Genomic DNA, 20329 nt, shown 5'->3' with positions numbered 1-20329 from the left:
AAACCAACACAACATTGTAAATCAACTATACTCCAGTAAAAATTTTTTTTAAGTAATATCGAAAATAATAAGACCATTAAGGAAAAGTGCAGGTATAACAGAGGAACAAGTTCTTAACTCCTGTTTTGTTTCTGTCTTCCTTATTAAGGACTGGACAGGGAAAAAATCACCTTTAGAAAGAGGAAATGGAAGGCCAGGGTAGGTGAAGCGCTTCTGTGAGCTAGGCCTCAACTTGGTGTTAGGAAGAATAGACAGAGCTGTATTCAAATGCCATCAACGTGCATGGTATAGAGGGTCTCCAAGAAGCCTATTGGACTTGGTGATTTTTCAGATCCCTTTTGAGTTTAGACTCTATGATAAAATTGTCTTTGTTTGAAGCCATGATAAGCAACCTTGAGTCACCCTAACCCATTATAGCAGAGTAGGAAGAGACTTTGGAGTCAGTATGATTCTGTACTCTGCCCTTATTATCTGTATGATTTTAGGCAAGATATGTAATTTCTCTGGACATCATTTTCCTCAGTTGCCAGGCCTGTTACATAACAGAGGTTAGTTCTCCCTTTGTGTCACTTCAAAGTTAGTGTCTGCCCACTGTCAGTGGGTACTTCTATGGCCCTAGTTCTCCAAACAGCATTTTTTTTCTCTCCCATTCCTTCTTATTTTTCTTTCCTTTCTGTATTCTTAACGTCATCTCCTTTTCTTCACCCTGCCCTCAACTCTATATGCGCACATTTGTATCTTTGAAAGAAGTCTAATTTTTTTTGGCGGCGGGGGGAAAGCTCCTGGGATAATGTATATGTGATGAAGGGTAATGCATTTATTTTTCAAAAGCTGCAGAACCTATTGGCGGTCTACAGGAATATTATTATGAGCTGTGTATGGAAAAGTCCCAGGAAATTAAACCTTTTATATTGCATATACTCCAAGAAGTGGATGGAGAAATTGAAAAGGGGTAAGGAAGACAAATACTTGATTACATCAGTAACATTCACTGATATTCATCTGTGTGAAAATCCTGGAACACTGAGTGATTTGAAAGCCATTTGCAAATGCTTGATAAAGTGAACATACTTTTTGATTCAGCATAGATGATCGACATAGTTAGGTCTCGGAGGTAGTGGAGTTTACTGAAAAAGGACTAGACCAGTATTCTCCAAGTCTGGGTTCCAGATTTGTCCTTAACTCCTGTGAGCTGGGTTTACTTATGCAAATCATTGAAGTCTTCAATGTCATTATCTGTCAAGTGGGAATACTTTGGTTGTCTTGTGGTTGAGAAATTAAACTATGCATATATTAAAGTGCTTTGCAAAAGCTGTAGAATATTCAGTAGTTTTAAGTTATTTGATATAAATCTGTATTGTGGTACATACTTGGTTCCAGTAAATGCTATCCATGATGTTACTAAACATGAAGGAAGAATACTTTCATTTCTTTACTGGATTTCTTTTTTATATTTTAACAGTTTGGCAGGAATCACATTAAATGTTGCTGGTAACTGTCACTTAATGCCAGTAGAAAGAGTAACAGGTGAAGATTTCTGGATTCTTTGCAGAATTTTAGAGAATAATCCATATATTAATGGTATGTCTCCTTAAGAATCATTCCTTCCAGCTTTCATTTGCCTGATTTTAAGTGTTCACTAGAAGGAATAACAGCGTCTATTCATCTGTGTTCTTCAGGTTTGGATGTTAGATATAACCTCATAAGTGATGTTGGCGCATCCTATGCTGCAAAACTGCTTCAGGTATTATTTTATTACAAAATGTTCTTGGTTCATTTTTTTTCTCCCAGGACCCAGTTAAGAACCAGCCCTTTCTTTGGAACGTGCAGGGTTTCAGCACCCCTAGCCTGCTAAGCTAACCCTTTATTGCAGACTTCACTTTGGAGATACCCAAGCTGAAATGCTGTTTTATGGTTGCATTTTATTTAAGAAAGACAGTGTGGTCCACCAATCAGAATAGATGTCGTTAAAGAAAAGGCTTTGTTTCAACCTCAGAAGATTGGAACATACGTATGTATGTCTGTATTTTCAGTTAAAATAAAATGTTTAAAGCAGCATATATCATTTTTTATTCTTCCCTTAAATTGGCTTTTTAATTTCCTATTTGTTCCATTCTCATCTGCTACAAGTGCTTCTAATGAGCTCAAAATGATCTTAAAATTCTCATGTCCATGAAATGGCACACAATGTAAGGACAGAGTGAAGATTAAAAAAAAAGTGAAGTAACCAAGTTATTTTCATCAACCACAAATAAAAATTCTGCAAAAGCATTGTCATCAAAATATTCTTAGTTCTGTTTACAGTGAAATCACCTAGTCTAATGACACACACAAAAAACACTAGTTTTGCAAAATGTCAAGTGTCCTTACTGTGCCATATTTATAACACTTGAAATACACTAAAAACCCATTTGTGTATTTGGTCTCAGTAGAGCTAGAACCAAGAGCCTCCTGAGTCATCTTGCAAACTTATACACTATGGTTAAGTACATAAAGCACATCCATATTTTGAATCATTGATCAAAAATATATAGTTCTTTTATATTGCCATTATATTTGTTTAAATGATCATGTTGATTTTTTTCCTTAATGGTCCTTTCTTTTCTGGACCTTGAAATTTCCTGGTTATAAAGATTTTTTTTTGGAGGTAAACACTTTTACTTAAAAAGTGTCTCTTACATATTATTGATTTCTAATAATACATATGTAATAGCTTCTTTTCTCTCCTTATTTTAGAAGCAACATAATCTCATTTACTTAAACCTTATGTTTAATGACATTGGGCCTGAAGGTGGAGAACTGATTGCTAAAGCACTACATGTAAGCATTCGTATACCTCAAACTAACATTTTATTTGGGAATTTTAACTTCTTTAGTTTTAGCTTGGAACCAACAGAAACAAATGTTAATATCATCTTATTTTAATATTGTGTGAATGTGTATGTTTTATTTCACTTCAATTTATTAAAATCTGGACATTACATGAGCACTTTTGAACTCATTTTAAAAAATAAACAGCTTTATGGATAAACCATAATGGAAAATATAAAAAAAGAATGTATATATGTGTATAACTGAGTCACTTTGCTGTACAGCAGAAATTAGCACAACATTGTAAATCAACTATACTTCAGTTAAAAAAATAGAGAATAAAAAAATAAAGAGTTTTATTAAGATATAAGTCACATATACAGAATTTACCCTTTGTAAGTGTTCAATTCAGTGGTTTTTTAGTATATTGAATACAGTGGACCCTTGAACAGCACAGGTTTTAACTGTATGGGTCCACTCATATGTAGATTTCTTTCACTAAATACATGCTGCAGTACCACACAATCCACAGTCAGTTGACTCTGAGGATGCAGGACTTCGGATATGGAGGGCCAAATGTAAAGTTAAACTCATTTTCAACTGCACAGCCTAACCCCGTGTTGTTCAACAATCAGTTATATTCACAGTTATGTGACCATCACCACTATCACTGTTTTTAGAACATTTTCCCCCCAAAAGCCCTGTACCTGTTAGTAATCCCTCTCTGTGCTTCTCTCTCTCACTCTCTAGCACCTGGCAGTCACATCTACTTTCTACCTGTAGATTGCCTATTCTGGCCATTTATAAATGGAATCGTACAGTATGAGGCCTTTAGTGACTGGCTTAATGCTTTCAGATTTTATCCATGTTGTAACATGCTTCATTTCTTTTTATTGCTAAGTAATATTCCATTGTTTGGAAATATCACATTTTGTTCATCCATTAGTTAATGGACATTTGGGTTTCCACTTTTTGTCTGTAATGTATAATGCTGCTATGAATATTTGCACACATTTTTCTGTGCATGTATGTTTTCAGTTTTCTGGGGTACATACCTAGGAGTGAAATTGCTGGTTCATTTGGAAACTGTTTAACATTTTGAGTGACTGCCAAACTGTTTTCCAAAGTGGCTTTCCCTTTTTACAATTCCACCAACAATGTATGGGTGTTCTGATTTCTCCATATCCTCACCAGTACTTGTTATTGTCTTTTTGATTTGAGCCATCCTAGTGGGTATGAAGAGGTTTTGTGGTTTTGATTAGCATTTCCCTAATGAATAAAGATGTTGAGTATCTTTTTTATATGCTAATTAGTCATTTGTTTATCTTCTTTGGACAACTATGTTAAAATCTTTTGCCCTTTCTGGAGTCCCTTATTAGATACGTGATTTGCAAATATTTTCGCACATTCTTTAGGTTGCCTTTAACTTCCTTAGTGGTGTCTTTTGAAGCACAAAATTTTTTAATTTTGATACAATTCATTTTATCTATTTTTTCTTTTGTTGTTTGGGCTTTTGGTGATGTATCTAAAAAGGCTACAACTTCATGACTTTGCCTAATCCAAAGTCATGAAGATTTACACTTACATTTTCTTCTAACAGCTTTTTGTTTTGGCTCTTTCATTTAGTTCTCGGATACATTTTGAGTTAATTTTTATATATGATGTGAAGTAGGAGTCTAATTTCATTCTTTTTCATGTGGATATCCATTTGACCCAACACCTTTTGTTAAGACTGTTCTTTCCCATTAATTTTGACATCCTTGTTGAAAGTCAGTTGATTATAAATGTGAGGGTTTATTTCTGTACCCTCCATTCTATTCTTTTAATCTATATGTCTATCCTTAGGCCAGTCTCACAATATCTTGACTACTGTAGTTTTGTAGTAAGTTTTAAAGTCAAGAAGTGAGTCCTCTGTCTTTTTTCAAGATTGTGTTGGTTCTTCTGGGTCCCTTGCATTTCCACATGAATTTTAAGTTTATCAATTTCTGCAAAAAATGCAACTGGGATTTTGAGAGGGATTGCTTTAAATATTTAGATCAATTTGGGGAATATTGCCATCTTAATATTAAGTCTTCCGATCCAGGAACATGGGATGTGTTTCCATTTACTTAGGTCGTTTTTATTTTAATTTTTTATTTTTTTAAATATTTATTTATTTTTGGCCACACTGCACAGCATGTGGGATCTTAGTTCCCTGACCAGGGATTGAACCCACCCATGCTTCTTGCAGTGGAAACTCAGAGTCTTAACCACTGGACTGCCAAGGAAGTCCCTGTTTAGGTTGTTTTTAATTTCTTTCAACCATGCTTTGATGCTTTGTAGTTTTCAATGTGCAAGTCTTGCCCTTTTGTTAAATTTACTCCTAATGTTTTATTCTTTTTAATGTTATTATAAATGGAATTTTCTTAATTTCATTTTTGAATTGTTCATTGCTAGTGTATGGAAATACAGTTGATTTCTATATATTGATCTTGTGTCCTGCAGTCTTGCTGAACTCATTTATTAGTTCTTTTTTTTCTTTTTGGCCGGTTTGTGGGATTTTAGTTCCCTGACCAGGGATTGAACCTGGACCCTCAGCAGTGAGAACATGGACCCCTAACCACTGGACCGCCAGGGAATTCCCCATTTATTAGTTCTAACAGCTTTTGTTTTGTTTTGGTTTGGGTTTTTTTGGTGGATTCCTTAGAATTTTCCACATATAAGATCATGTTGTATGCAAACAAGAGTTTTACTTCTTTTCCAACCTGGATGCCTTGTTTCTTTTTCTTGCCTAATTATCCTATCTAGACCCTCCAGTACAATGTCAAATAGAAGTGGTGAGAGTGGACATCCTTGCCTTCTTCCCACTCTTAAAGGGGATTGACTTAATTTTAAAGATAATTATTTATACTTGTATGTCCAAATATTTATTCACTAGGACAATGAAACGTCTGTAATTTTGTGAAAGATTTATCAAAAGAAATGAAATAAGGAATTAAACTTCACAAATGTCTGAGAAATTGTATCACTTTCAAAATGATATGGGGGAATGTGAAGTGATTGCTTAATGGGTACAGGGTCTCCTGTAGGGGTGATAAAAATGTTTTGGAATTAGCTAGAGGTGATGGCTGCACAATACTGCGAATGTAGTAAAATCCAGTGAATTGTACATTTTCCTGCTTATTTTTTTTTCTGCACTGTGTAGCTTGTGGGATCTTAGCTCCCCAACCCAGGCCCTCGGCAGCGAGAGCATGGAGTCCTAACCACTGGACCGCCAGGGAAGTCCCAAATTGTACATTTCAAAATGGTTAATTTTGTGTTATATGAATTTCATCTCAATTTTAAAAGGTGGTGTAATTTTCTTAGAAGATAAATTTATAGATTTTCTAATGAAAGGAAAATTATTAAAATCTGCTTCATTCACAGGTCATTATTTTGGTATCTATCTCCTGGGCATTCTTTCTACTAAACTATTTAACTCGATTTTTATCTATTATGGGAAATTGAATGTTACCTTTAAGGAATATATCCTGTTCTATCTCCATGAAAAACTGATGAGTCTGCAAATAGTAATATAGTCTCCTAACTCATGTAATCTAAAGAGAATTCTGTGGGTTAAAATTTTAACCAAGTTTTGCCTCTTTTCCTTTTCAGAAGAATACAACTCTGAAACACCTAAGAATGACTGGAAACAAGATTGAAAATGAGGGTGGAATGTTTTTTGCTGCAATGCTACAAATTAATTCATCCTTAGAGAAATTAGATCTGGGTGACTGTGATCTGGTGAGTTAAATTGGGTATGAGATAGTCACTCAGATGTTGGATCATTCTCCCTGGAAACTAGTACAGAGAAGTGTCATAGACCAGCTAAATGACAGTCTTATGAATGATTAAGCTTGTCTCTAAGGTCTAATATCAGATAAAATATTTCTTTTAAGTAATAATCAGATTATAATTATATTATGGAAGAATATCCAGTGAAATAAAAATCTTCCTAAACTTCCATCTGTTACCCTTCTTAACTTGTATGGGATTTTCTTTTTTCTTTTTTTTTTTTGTGGTACGCGGGCCTCTCACTGTTGTGGCCTCTCCCGTTGCGGAGCACAGGCTCCGGACACACAGGCTCAGCGGCCATGGCTCACGGGCCCAGCCGCTCCGCGGCATGTGGGATCTTCCCGGACCGGGGCACGAACCTGTGTCCCCTGCATCGGCAGGTGGACACTCAACCACTGTGCCACCAGGGAAGCCCTGTATGGGATTTTATAAAGAAGATGATTATGTTCCTTTTAATTAAACAAATACTACTTAGTTCGTATAATATAAATTTTTTACTTATGGAAACATTTTGCAGTGAGTAGTTATGTTATAGCATAAAACCTAAGAGGATGCTAAGAGCTGCTCTGAGCCTTCATCTGGACTAAGAATGAGAAGTTTGTCTGTTTTGCATGTCATCAAATTCTAGGCTTCATTTTCTCAAACATGCCTTCAAACCTTCAGGCCTACTGTTAGGAACCTATTGTTAATAGGTTAATGCAAAATTACTGGGACAGGAAAACAGTAAGATGGGCCAAGGAGGCTCTTTGGGGTAATAGGCTTTAAAGCTTAAGAAGGGGGTAGATGCAGCCAGTATGGTCTTGGGAAAGCATTAATTCAATGTACAGTTGACTCTTGATAACACGGGTTGAACTGCTGGGGTCCAGTTATATGCAGATTTTTTTCAGTAGTAAATACTACAGTTGCTACAGGATTCAAGGTTGTTTGAATCCATGGATACCAAGGTACACAGTTGATCCTTGACCCTTTAAGGGTCAACTGTGTATTGTCTACACATACCAGTCACAATTGTAGATTCTAAGGATACAAGAGTGCATCAGATATGGTCTCTGCCCTTATAAAGGTTATATTTTAATTAGGAAAACATCAGTAAATTAGAGAAAAGTGCTACAAAGTTGGCAAAGTACTCTGATAATGGGCAGAAGGTAATATGCATGATAGGATGGTTACCCGAACACCTGAGGAGTTCGTACTTAGGAGTCGTGAAGGATGAGAAAGAGCTCCCTTGAAGAGGGTCCATGGCAGAACATTCCAGGCAGGGGGTCCAGAACACACAGACTCTAAGATAGTGCTTCCCCAAATGTGGTATGGGTAGCATACTGACTGACATAACTTGAGGTAATTTTAATACATATTTATCTTTACAAATGCTTTCTATTTATTTCAAGGGATTGTGGCTTTCCATTTATGGTAGTGACACAATTTTAAAATAAATATAAATGAAAAAGTGAGTTGATTTAATGGAAAAGTATTAGGTAAATAGTAAAACTGATACTCAGCTATGGCAAAAATCATGAGGGGAGTACATGAATGATGAAATACTGAGTCTGAGAACTAAAAAGCCAGAGTAGCTACACAAAGGGAGTTAAATGCAAATTATGGAAAGGCTTTAAGTTGAGGGGTGACATGATATGATTGGTGCTTGTAAAAGATCACTCTTGGGCTTCCCTGGTGGCGCAGTGGTTGAAAATCCGCCTGTCGATGCAGGGGACATGGGTTCGTGCCCCCGTTCGGGAAGATCCCACATGCCGCTGAGCGGCTGGGCCCATGAGCCATGGCCGCTGAGCCTGCGCGTCCGGAGCCTGTGCTCCGCAACGGGAAAGGCCACAACAGTGAGAGGCCCGCGTACTACAGAAAAAAAAAAAAAAAGATCACTCTTGTTTCTCTGTGGGGAATTAGAGGGTGGTGAGAGGAAGCCCACTGACCACTTAGGCAGTTTCTGCAGTAATTCAGGTGGGTGATGAGGACTGGCGTTGGGGTGGTAGCTACAGAGATGGACTAATTTGAAACATCTTTTGGAGGCAGAATCTGTAAGACTTGCTGATCAACTGATAGGAGAGTAAGAGGACTGGTGAAGTGGAAGAAAGCCCAGGTTTTCTGGCATAACAACTAGATGTGTGTGCATCACAGAGATGGCGGAGGACTAGGCCCTTCCAATAAGGTAGAGGGACGCCTGTGTGAGCAGTGAAAAATGTGATTAGTAACCCTTTCCTGCCACAAACACACACTTAAAGTACTAGTATGAATGTAAAAGAAAGCTTGCATTAAGGATATACACTATAAGTATATAGAGCCCTAGCTGGGATCCACTTGTGTGTCTGTATTTCTGTGCATCATATAGAACCTTGAGGGGTTAGGAGCAAACCTAGAGGTAAACACGGGAGGAAATGGATACTGAAACCTTAAGAAACTCCCCATGTATGTTACAGATTTTAGGGCAGAGAGAAAATAACACAGTAACAATTCATTTCTGAATTTGATCAACCTACAATTGAAGGATCAGGAAATTACTTAAACTTTTTAAAAACACAATTTTGATTTGTCAGAATCCAGATTACTGGTCTTGAAATAATTCGGGGTTAATTTATATACTTTGTCCCTTTCCTTAATGAATTTACCTGTTTTTAGGGAATGCAGAGTGTGATAGCATTCGCTACAGTCCTAACTCAAAACCAAACAATTAAGGGATTAAACCTAAACCGACCTATACTGTATGGTGAACAGGTATGTATTCAAAGTGAGCAGTTAATAAGGCTACATGTGAATAAAACGAAGGTACTACTTACTGAAGGTTATGTCAAGATTCATGAATGCATTGTATTTTTAGAACTTTAAACTACTGTTTACAAAGAAAAACTTGAAAGGAAAAATTTAAATTCTTGTAAGAGTTTTATAAATATGGTTTTAGATGTTGCTTATTTAAACAGAAAACATGTTGTCTATTTAAACAGAAAACATGTTGTCTATTTTTCTTATAAACTCATTCTCAGTGAGTAAACCTGTGAGGGGCAGAGGTCTTAAGATGAAAGCATAAATGATTAAAGTTTTAAAGGCTGGAAGATTATAAGAGCCCAGTGTGAACTGTTTTGTTTGTTCTTGTTACACTGACCGTGATGAACCATTATGTTTTTGAAATCCTGAGCTATAAAGGCAAACTGCATATGAATAGCAGTCTGGGAGGTCTGGACTTGGTGCTTCAGATAAGCTGCACGCTAGAGACAGAGAGACGGTGAAAAACATGGTTCCAACTCTCAAGGCTTAACACTCTTTTTGGTGGCTCTCCTCTCTTATCAGCAAAATGCTAGGGAATAAGAACTCGTTTTACTATAGTCTAAACAAAAACAGAATATCTACCAAAAGAAAAAGTTCAAGGACTTTGGTCTTTAAATCAGCTACTTCACTGTTCCCCATTAGTATGAGTAATTGAGAATTAACCATATTTTTAAAATAGTTTTCATATTTGTAAGTATATTTTGCATTCGTCATCTACATAGATCTCTCCCTTTGAATTATCTCTGTACTTTCCTGTATGAACAATTTTGGAATTTTGTATCATGTTAATTGCTTCATGTTTACAAATTTAATCTCAAAAAGACAACCAGAATCCTCAAATAGAAGAACCTACTTTAAAGACCAGCAAAATACCTGGCTCGAAGTAAGCATTCAGTAAATTGCTTCATTTCTGATTCTTCACTCAGTAAATATTTGAATGCATCCCTAAACAAGAAACAATGCTGGTGCCAGGGATAATGTCAAAGCACGTAGCCCTCATTTTCAAAGACCTTTTTTTCAGTCCACATGGAGGGAGATCCACAAGTCTGGAGAGTGATATGCTCAGGGTGCCTTGGGAGCAGGAGAAAAGACATAGAAATCAATGCAGGGGGATGAGAGGTGGCAGGGAAGCTTCTCAGATTGAGGACATGTTAAGAGATCTGAAGGCTGAATCAAAATTTTCCAGATTAAAGCCCTGAGGAAGTATGTTAAACTATATGAAATTGCATTAAAAGCACAATTCCTCTTTTAAATGTTGAGTGGTGTCATTACTCCTAAATCCATCTGAGAATAGTTATTGAAAGCCCAGGGCCCCCACTAGAGATAGCCCGCAAGCACAGCAACAAAGACCCAACACAGCCAATAAAAAAAAAGCCCAGGGCTCTTTCTCAGGCCCCGGACCTTGCTTGCTCTTAGCCTGGTGCTTCTGAGCAGTCAGCTAAACTAGCCTGCTTTCTATTCCTCTCCAAGGCAGCCACCACCTTCTAATCCCTGACAGTACTATTCTCTTAAATGGTTGTGGAGTAGAATCTTCTTGTGCTTCCTCATACCTGCTGTTCCCAAATACAAGCCAGCAAACCTATTTCATTTAAGGGTTTTACTGTTCATTATCTGGGGAGCTTAGGAAAACGCTGATGCTAGGTGCCACCCTAGGCCAGACTAAGCCACAAACTCAGTGAGTGGAGCTAAAAAAAAAACACCAAAAAACAAAAACCCTTTACTATTTGTGATACTAGTTCCCTTTCTTAATAAGGATGGTCCCTCTTTCAAATTTCTTGACCTAAAAATGCAGTCAAGACATACATCATATCTGTATTGAGTATGTCCTCTGCTCCAGGCACACTATGCAGAGCAATACTGGACCTCCTAAGTGGTCAGTTTTCATTTAAGATTTCAGACTACAGCTTCCCTCTGGATATGGATTTTCAGTGTCAAAGCAATAACTTAGATACCGTATTATAGAATATTGAACAATAATAAATGCTTTGTGGTTTTCTATAGAACACCAATTTTGTGCCAGGTACTTTTGTTAATTTATTTACTTCTGTGAGGGAAGTAAAATTTTACCTATTTTATATAGAAAAGGGAACTGGGACTCAGCTAGATGAAATAATTCGCCCAAAGTGATAAAGTTAGTACAAGGCAAAGCTAGCATTTGGACAGTTTTATTATAAAGCTCATGTACAATCTTCTATTGCTATGTGATTTTATTTAACTTTTATTTTTTCTCAAAGTACTTTTAGATAATTCAAGCATATATGGCTATCCATGATCAGCATTTCCAGTGACTATAAAACTTATAAAAACAGCAATAATGCATCAGGACTTTTATCATAAAATACTTTGGCCCATTCATTTTAAGACATGCTTTGATTCTGTTAAAAATTTAAAGTGCTTGGTGTTCAGATCCTCACTGAGGTTACACACCTTTTGCCTGGAAGCAGCAGAGGGAGGGAAGGAGGGAGGGAGGAAGGGAGGGAGTCTAAGAACTGCAAAGAGTGGAGATCAAGAGCAAAGGTTAGAAACATATGTAAGGGGCAAGAACACCTTGTCTTGAGAGGACAGCAGTAAAGGAGCTTTCATGCTTAATTTTTATTTTTATTTTTTGGCCACACCATGCAGCTTGTGGGATCTCAGTTCCCTGACCAGGGATTGAACCTAAGCTCCAGCAGTGAAAGCTCCGAGTCCTAACCACTGGACCACCAGGGAATTCCCTCATGCTCAATCATGGGACCAATTATTTTGATTTTTTTTTTTCCTGCTGAGATGGTTGTTGCTTTTTTAGTAATGATTTTTTTTTAACCAGCCTCTCTTAAATCACTTAGTCACTGCACTTTACAAGTGCCTGCTGCCTGTTTCTAAGACAGTAAAGATATTTGTGGCAAAATGATTTTTTTAAAAAGCCATGCCAAACAAATTGCAAATTGTAGACTAATAGTCTTAACTGATAAAATCTTTTAAAAAAGCGAATTTAAATAACTTTGCATGTTTGGAATAAACATGTACTGCTTCAAAATTACATTTTAGAAAAAAGACTATCTATTTTTAGGAAGAGTCCACAGTTCATCTAGGCCACATGTTGAAAGAAAATAAGTGCCTTGTTGAACTACACGTGTGTAAGCATGACATAAAAAACTATGGTATGAAACAGTTATGTGATGCACTGTATCTGAACAGAAGCCTACGCTACCTTGATGTAAGCTGGTAAGTGATAACATATATTAATTCAGGAGTTAAATCATGGGAATAATCTCTGTAAATATTCACTGTAGATAAGATTCTTTGTTAGACACTAATTCCAAAAATTCGGAAATGCAACCATTGTTGTCAACTTTTTATCTTGAGCCTTAGTATTTATTCAGCTTATACCAATATAATAACTTGAGAGCAATTTAAATATGTAAACCAGAATAGAAGCAACATTTTATGGCAAATTTTTATTAACTTTTTTGGAAATTGAGTGATTAAAATCTTAACTAAAATAGAAAGTACTTATTACCATATAAGTTTTCAAGCATGCTATCTCTATGAAAAAATAATACTTCATATTTCCAAATATAACTACATATTTTTCCTTTCCCAGCAATAAAGTAACTCAGGATGGAATGGTGTGTTTGGCCGATGTACTGAAAAGCAATACTACTCTGGAAGTAATAGATCTTTCTTTTAACAGAATAGAAAATGCAGGAGCAAACTATCTCAGTGACACTCTTGCTTCACACAACAGGACTCTTAAAGTGTTAGTATGGTTTTATATTTAACCAAAATAACAGAAAAACTTAATTTTTTTAGAATACTAACCTTAAACCTCTTACCTCTTAAGATTCATGGTGAAATATGAAAACTCAGTTTCTAAATTGACATATTAAGTTATAGGAAACATTTCAATTTCTTCTATTTTTCAAAAGTAATGTCTTTTAAAAATTAGATTGATTCTAGTTATGACTGCTTAAAATGAATGAGAAAATTCTTACTTATTTTATCCTGAATTCTAACAGAAAAATTATAATCATTCAATATGATCAAGACTCTAAAATAAGAATGAATCAAAGAAGAAAATATTACTTGGATGACTTTATCTTGAAAAATATATCTGTAATCCACCCCAAACCTTTACTGCATAATAAATAGAAAACAATAGACTGTTTATTTCCAAAATGTAGGTAGCTCTACTTAGGTACTTGAAGTATCCAATTAGAAAACTAAGTTTCTTGGATTTTAGGAATTATTAGGTCAATATTTTGATTATACATTAAATGTATTTAATGCTAAGACTTAACACAATAAAATGTGTGTAATAAATGCTGTTGCTAGCTTACAGCTCTTTGTGGAACTGTTGGTTTCCAGGGTTATTATTTTTTGGTTTTCCATAGGTTGTCAGTGGTAAGCAACAACATACAGGGAGAAGGACTTGTTGCACTTTCACAATCAATGAAAACAAATCCCACACTCTCTAATATCTACATTTGGGGAAACAAATTTGATGAAGCTACATGTGTGGTAAGTTTTTTTCTTCACTGAGGCTTTTTCTGGGGTTTTCCCTATAACGTCAGATGTTATATACAGATGCCTTAGACATGATTACAAAGTATAACGAGATACTGCAGTTTTGATAAATTTTAATGTTAAGTCCTAAAAATTAGCTACTGGAAAGTTTTGTCGTTGAAATAGGAAAAGATATCAAATACTACATATTAGTATAAAGATCACTGAATTACACAGTCCCAATTTCTCCAAAGTATTTTTAAATCACAATTGTTGATTTATTTTAAATTTGCTGTGGCACAATCTCCAATCTGTTACCCAATAATTAAACCAAGACACAGAATTTGGAAAGATATAGTAAAAGCTGTCAAAATATTTGGTGTGTTGCTTATGTAAATAGAGAACCCTTGATACTACTTTCAACACACACAAAAAGCATAGTAACAAATAGTTTTCATTTGGAAAGAAGAGAAAGAAAATTAAGATGTTAGGGGACTTCCCTGGTGGTGCAATGGTTAAGGGTCCACCTGCCAATGCAGAGGACATGGGTTCGAGCCCTGGTCCGGGAAGATCCCACATGTTGCGGAGTAGCTAAGCCCGTGTGCCACCGCTACTGAGACCGTGTGCTCTAGAGCCCACGAGCCACAACTACTGAGCCCACGTGCAGCAACGAACACCCAAGACAGCCAAAATATATATATACATATGTTAGAATTCTCAAAAACTGCCAAAAGACTAACCAGAATTCTATCACTAAAAAGGCTAATAAAATGTACCCTATTAAAAAAAAATCCTTGATTTCAGAAAAACATCATATCCACATTCTATACACTAGAGGCTGAGCTGAGTTGGAACTACTAATGACAAGCTACAGCAGAAAGCAACTAGACTTTTGAATCTTTTACTGTCTAATTTCTGCCTCTCTCTATAATCACAACCTTACTGACAAACTAGTTTAACATGTTTGTACGACACTTTTATGTAGATATCAATATCCATAAGAGATATACAAAGAAAATTCTACAATGAAGAAATAATTTGTGGCCAGCCAGGCCAGCATCTAATACTATGGGAATGGTCTCTCTAAGCCTAAATCTGTAGATTAGGCTTCAGGGGATCCATGAACTCCATACAACTGTATGCCAAAATCTGTGATTGTTTATTTTTCTGAAAAATGGATCCCTGGCTGTCATCGGATCTTCAAGGGCATATACAACAGCACTCCATCCTCATTTATGAGTCGGTCACCTTAGGACTTGAAAATTTTGACCATGAGACCTTTGGTCCACAAAATTGGTAATACGTAGAATTGTTATCTCTGGGAGTCATGAAACAACAAAACATGCCTAATACCGTTAAAACTTAGAAATAAGTTTTGTAAGATTGTAATTACCTTGTGTGGAATTAAATGAATAAAAACTACAATGCCTGGAAAATATTAAAATTCAGCAGTGTTATTCACAATATTTTATTTTAAACTATAAATTATCACATCTAATTTGAATGTTGAAATTTAATCACTGTAAAATGAATAAACTATTTTCTTAATGATAGTTTTTCTTAAAAATCCTAGGCATATTCAGATTTAATTCACATGGGCCGTCTAAAATCAGACAATACAGATGTGGAGCCATTTGTGGTGGATGGACACGTGTACCTTGCAGAAGTCTCCAATGGCCTTAAAAGGCATTATTACTGGACACCAGGTTATGGAGAAGCTTGCAGCCCATCATCTAATGCAGGTCTTACTCTTGTACCAGTAGGTCAATATCTATGAAAAGCAAGCTTTAATTTTCATATATTTGTCTTATTACTTTTCACAGAGATTACATTTTATTGTCCATTAAATTTTCTTTCATAAATTAGAACAGGTGAAAGAGATACTAAACTGTGAATAACTGTCCACTGTGAAAAACTGAGTAGTATAATTTTTTCAAAGAAATTTAGCAAAATAGGGACTAAAATTTGAACACCTGGAGAAGGAAATCAAGGAACTAATTTCTTTTTATAAAAAAAATACACCCAAAGAGTAAAGTAGCATACAAGGAAAGGTCATTATAGGTATCCTAACTGAAAGTTGTCATGAAGTGGTAAAAAGATTTCAGGTGGCAGATTCCAGCGACTGTCAAGGGGTTTAGAGGTTGAAAAAGTATTTTAGGTATTTTACAAATGGGTATTGATACAATTTCACAAATACAGGCAAATATATATAAACATACACATATACAAATACATATAAATGTATACTTTCCAAACAAGTCAGTGCTGCCAGTGAACTTTTTAAAAAGATAATTCCCTCTTTTGGAGGATGCCAATAACATTTTCATGATTTGATGGCAAACAATTACTGTGTCTGTGGTCAATCCTGTTTTCAAATTAAAATTTCTATGAAGAGGCAACAGACACCACGATCCTTTGATTACAGACCCATGTTCACAAATTAATTCATACATACCACTTAACTGTTTAATCTGAATGATTTATTACTGCTAAAGCTGGGCAAAGTGTGAGGAAAAAAAATTTTAGGTGAACAATTTAAAGAGGTTACTTTAAGTTCTGCAGTCTAAATGGAAAAGCCATCTATCTCTAAACGCTGAGAGAGGAATAAAGGTGACAGCTTACAGTTGTCAAAGTACTGGCCTTCACTTAAAGTACTGTGAATTCCTCAAATCATAGCTGTATTTATTCAAAAAATTTAACATTACAAAAAAACCCCACGTCACTGTCCATTCCTTTAATAGATTAAAGAATTAAGATAAAATAAATATGCCCTACTCACTACTTAATGATTTTTAAAGTTTAACAGGTTTTTCCTTATATTCAGCACCTCATACCACACTTACATACTCCCTGGGGAAACTGCGGTGGTGGTGGTGAGGGGGTGGCACAGATGGTGGTGGTGGTTATGAAATGGGAAGAACATCTGAATAAATTATATGAGCCATGATTTGCACTTAATGTTCTACAGCTACCGAGCCAGAAAAGACCTAAATGCCTTACCAAATCCATTCTCATGCTTTCAGAGAGATGAATTTTATTTTACTCTTAGTTATTAGCTTTTATCAAACTTTAGTTTCCAATGTTCTCTACATGTTTCAGATCTTACTTTCTTTCCACTTTAAGATCTCTCCTCTGCAGATATAAAGACTAGCTGTTTTTTACAAAGTTTTTTTACATTATTACATGCTGAATATAGCTAGAAATAATTAACTGTATCTAAAAAAAAGTTGTAGGTCCGAGGAAAGTCATGTCTATATAGTGTTAAAAATGCAATAGGAAATTTTTAAAAATTTGTCTTTTGATCAAATTTGAAAAACTGCAGAATTCAATGAGTGCAAGAAAACCATGGTATAGAAAAAAATACATTTCTAACAACTGTCATTACATTTGGAAAACATTCAGCTGGTGAGGAAATGCTACTCCTAGCAATTAGAGAGCCAATAATCTCAGACTTGAGAAACACTATGACAGACTTCTGTGACAGACACTTGAACATCTGTCCAAAGAGTAAAGAGAGTTTAAAATGAAGATACTAAATCAGCATTTTTTTTTTAATTTTTTGCGGTACGCGGGCCTCTCACTGTTGTGGCCTCTCCCGTTGCGGAGCACAGGCTCCGGACGCGCAGGCTCAGCGGCCATGGCTCACGGGCCCAGCCGCTCCGCGGCATGTGGGATCTTCCCGGACCGGGGCACGAACCCGTGTCCCCTGCATCGGCAGGCGGACTCTCAACCACTGCGCCACCAGGGAAGCCCTAGATCAGCATTTTTTAAAGTATGGAGCATCAGAATCACCTGGGGCAAATGTTAAAAATACAGATTCTTAAGAGTGAGAGCTACTGAATCAATTCCTGAGGATAGTCTGGGGAATCCGCATTTTTACAATCCAGGTCATCTTTAATCTCACTCAAGTTTAAAAACCAATGCTCTGGTTTTCTCATTCTTCAAATTAGTTTCTTTAATATATACTTGTTTTAAATGGAAGTATCTAAGTGAACAGGCGGATGAATTATCGCAAAGCTAACCCATCTGTGTTAACCAGGACCCAGATAAAGATAGTAAATGCCATTAAGCTTCCCCAGAACCACCTCCAACCATCTTCCAATAGACAACCACTATCATGATGTCTAACATCACAGAGTAGTTTTGCATGTTTTGGAATTTTATATAAATGGAATCATACAGTATATACACGCTTTGTGTCAGACTTCTTTTGTACATTAGTGCAATTCATTCATGTTTAATATAGCAGTGTCTATTCAGCTTTCATTGTTTTGAAGTATTCCATAATATGCTGGGTAGTAGAGGAGTTCACAGGATTCTGAAAGAGATACTCCCAGGCTAGGACACAAGCCATATCAAAGTAAACCTTCCTAATGCAGTTTGCTTTCCCAAGCTACTCTCTGTTCCTCTGTGCTACAGAGGGGACCCACAAGTTCCTATATTCTCCCAGGGGGAGACTGACAAGGTAGCTGAGTGGGAAGCAAATAGGTAAATGGGAAGTAGGCTTATCTGGAGCCTGCAGTGGAGTGGCATGTGCTAAACCTGCAACCTGACTTACACGGGACTGCTTGAGACATTTTTGCAGAAGTCTCAGAGCTCTCTTCTCCACATCCAAGAGAACTAAGGTGAAGCCAGGTCAGCCAAGAATTACTGGGCTCTGACCAGGCTAGGAAAAACCTGATCACATATTTTTACAAGCTGTTGCCTATTGCATGAGAGGCCAGCAGGATGCCCAGAGAATAAAGAGTGAAGACAGTGTCTTCTCTGATGCCATTTTGTCATGCAGGCCTCCTCTCCTCCCCATATATGTGGACAGCATTTTAGAGAGAAGACAAAGGGTAGAAATAAGACAGCAATTTTCAAAATGTTTAAGCACTACCTTAAGATATTTTAAATTCTAGCTGCTTTGTATAAGATTAGGTTTTAAAGTGCCTAGGACTAAAAGTTAATTTTTTTCCAGACTTCCCACTGGGTGCGAGAGTTCTGTAGGGAAATTCCCCTTCTTCTGCACATCTGAATTGCAACGAGCAAATCTGCAATCATATATATGTTATACATTTCCTTCCATTTTCCTCTTAGCAATCATCCTTTAAAAACTTTTAAGATCCAGCTCAAATCCAGCCTCATATTACAGTGTTGCAGACTCTATTATGCTCATCATTTAACAAAGTTTCAAGTTCGAAGCAAAAAAGCAAGAAATAAAGTGGTTTATACCTTTTAGATATTTGATAAAATGATCTTGTTTGCTGTACGCACTCTGCTTTTCAAACTAAATGGTAGTATTCATTATGTCTTATCTACTACTCAAAGCATATCCACCTGGGCTCTACTCCTACTATTATTACTGCAGCTGCCTTTCTCAGGGGATCATCATGCTCCAATTACCCAACCAAATTACTCAACCCAATGTTGTCTTTGATTTTGCATCCTACCTAATTTCTCTGTACCACGTGATCAGTACAAAGCCACTTTTGTCTCTGTGAAACTTGCATCACCCCGGTTTTCTTCCTATTATTACTTTCCATCTCCTTTTTTGTCTTTTGCTCATTCTTAAAATGCATTTCCCCCAAGATTCTGTCCTCATCTTTTGTTCTTCTGTACCATCTCCCATGGTTGCCTAAATCATTTCTATCACAGTAATTATTAGCCTTATGCTGCAAGATCTGTTTCTCTAGCTTTAATCTCTGCTGGGTTTCAGTCCCCATTTCCAACTACTGCTAGACATTTTCACATAGGTATCTCACCACCCATCAAATTCAGCACATACAAAATAGTCTTCTCTTCCATAAACCTCCCCCTTAACTTGCCTAGCAGTTAATGCCACCTCCATATACTCAAATCGCTGAGGATCAGAAGTTAGGATTCTAAGTTGAAACTGCCTAACTATACACAACAGAAACTGACTCAAGCCTGCTTAAGAAAAGGTGGATTTAGTGAATTTGTGGGTTCAGTCCCTGGCTGGGGAATTAAGATGCTGCAGGCCGCGCGGCACAGCAAAAAAAAAGAAAAAGAAAATAAAGGGGGGGCTTTACTGTAAGAATTTAATAGGCAAGAATCACTGGCATCCAGAACAAGGAAATGAAGCATAGCTGTGTGACCTCAAGAATGGGACTGCAAAGCCAGAAACCAAGCCACTTCTCTCACAGGGCCTCAGTCGCTTGGTTCTGCAAACCTACTTCATCCCCTTGCTTCGCTCTATAGGTCAGCTTTCTCTGCTTCTTCACTATTTCTTTCAGACTTTGGCTTAAGCTTCAGTGACTCTGGACCAGATCTAAATGATCTTTTCTTTTCCATGTACACCAATACCTAGTAAGTCTCTGAATTTCATAGCTCAAATTCTTAAGAAAGTCGCTCAGTTTGGCCTAAGAATTGTTTCTCCCTGGTAAGGTGTTCATCAGCTGTGGTCACAAGTATGGAATCATGTGTTACAAATGTGGCTGTCTAATCC

The 20329-nt window shown here is 36.5% G+C and overlaps 1 protein-coding gene across 13 annotated transcripts in view; it reads left to right on the top strand.

The window, feature by feature from the left end:
- Positions 1 to 20329, top strand: part of LRRC34 (leucine rich repeat containing 34) — a 30675-nt gene that overhangs the window by 3475 nt on the left and 6871 nt on the right. For 3 of the 13 annotated variants that reach the window (XM_067033990.1, XM_067033985.1, XM_067033989.1), the window contains exons 2-11: positions 832 to 952; positions 1463 to 1581; positions 1680 to 1744; positions 2737 to 2820; positions 6445 to 6573; positions 9253 to 9348; positions 12446 to 12600; positions 12980 to 13135; positions 13770 to 13896; positions 15455 to 15623. In XM_067033990.1, the coding sequence (XP_066890091.1) occupies positions 832 to 952; positions 1463 to 1581; positions 1680 to 1744; positions 2737 to 2820; positions 6445 to 6573; positions 9253 to 9348; positions 12446 to 12600; positions 12980 to 13135; positions 13770 to 13896; positions 15455 to 15623 (1221 nt within the window). Of the gene's footprint in view, positions 1 to 831; positions 953 to 1462; positions 1582 to 1679; positions 1745 to 2736; positions 2821 to 6444; positions 6574 to 9252; positions 9349 to 12445; positions 12601 to 12979; positions 13136 to 13769; positions 13897 to 15454; positions 15645 to 20329 lie in introns of all 13 variants that reach the window. The other 10 variants (XM_067033995.1, XM_067033986.1, XM_067033991.1 and 7 more) reach the window with 8 other exon arrangements.

This window comes from Kogia breviceps, chromosome 5 (genome assembly GCF_026419965.1).
Source record: "Kogia breviceps isolate mKogBre1 chromosome 5, mKogBre1 haplotype 1, whole genome shotgun sequence".
Lineage (NCBI taxonomy): Eukaryota > Metazoa > Chordata > Mammalia > Artiodactyla > Physeteridae > Kogia > Kogia breviceps.
This window is presented reverse-complemented; position numbering and strand designations above follow the sequence as displayed.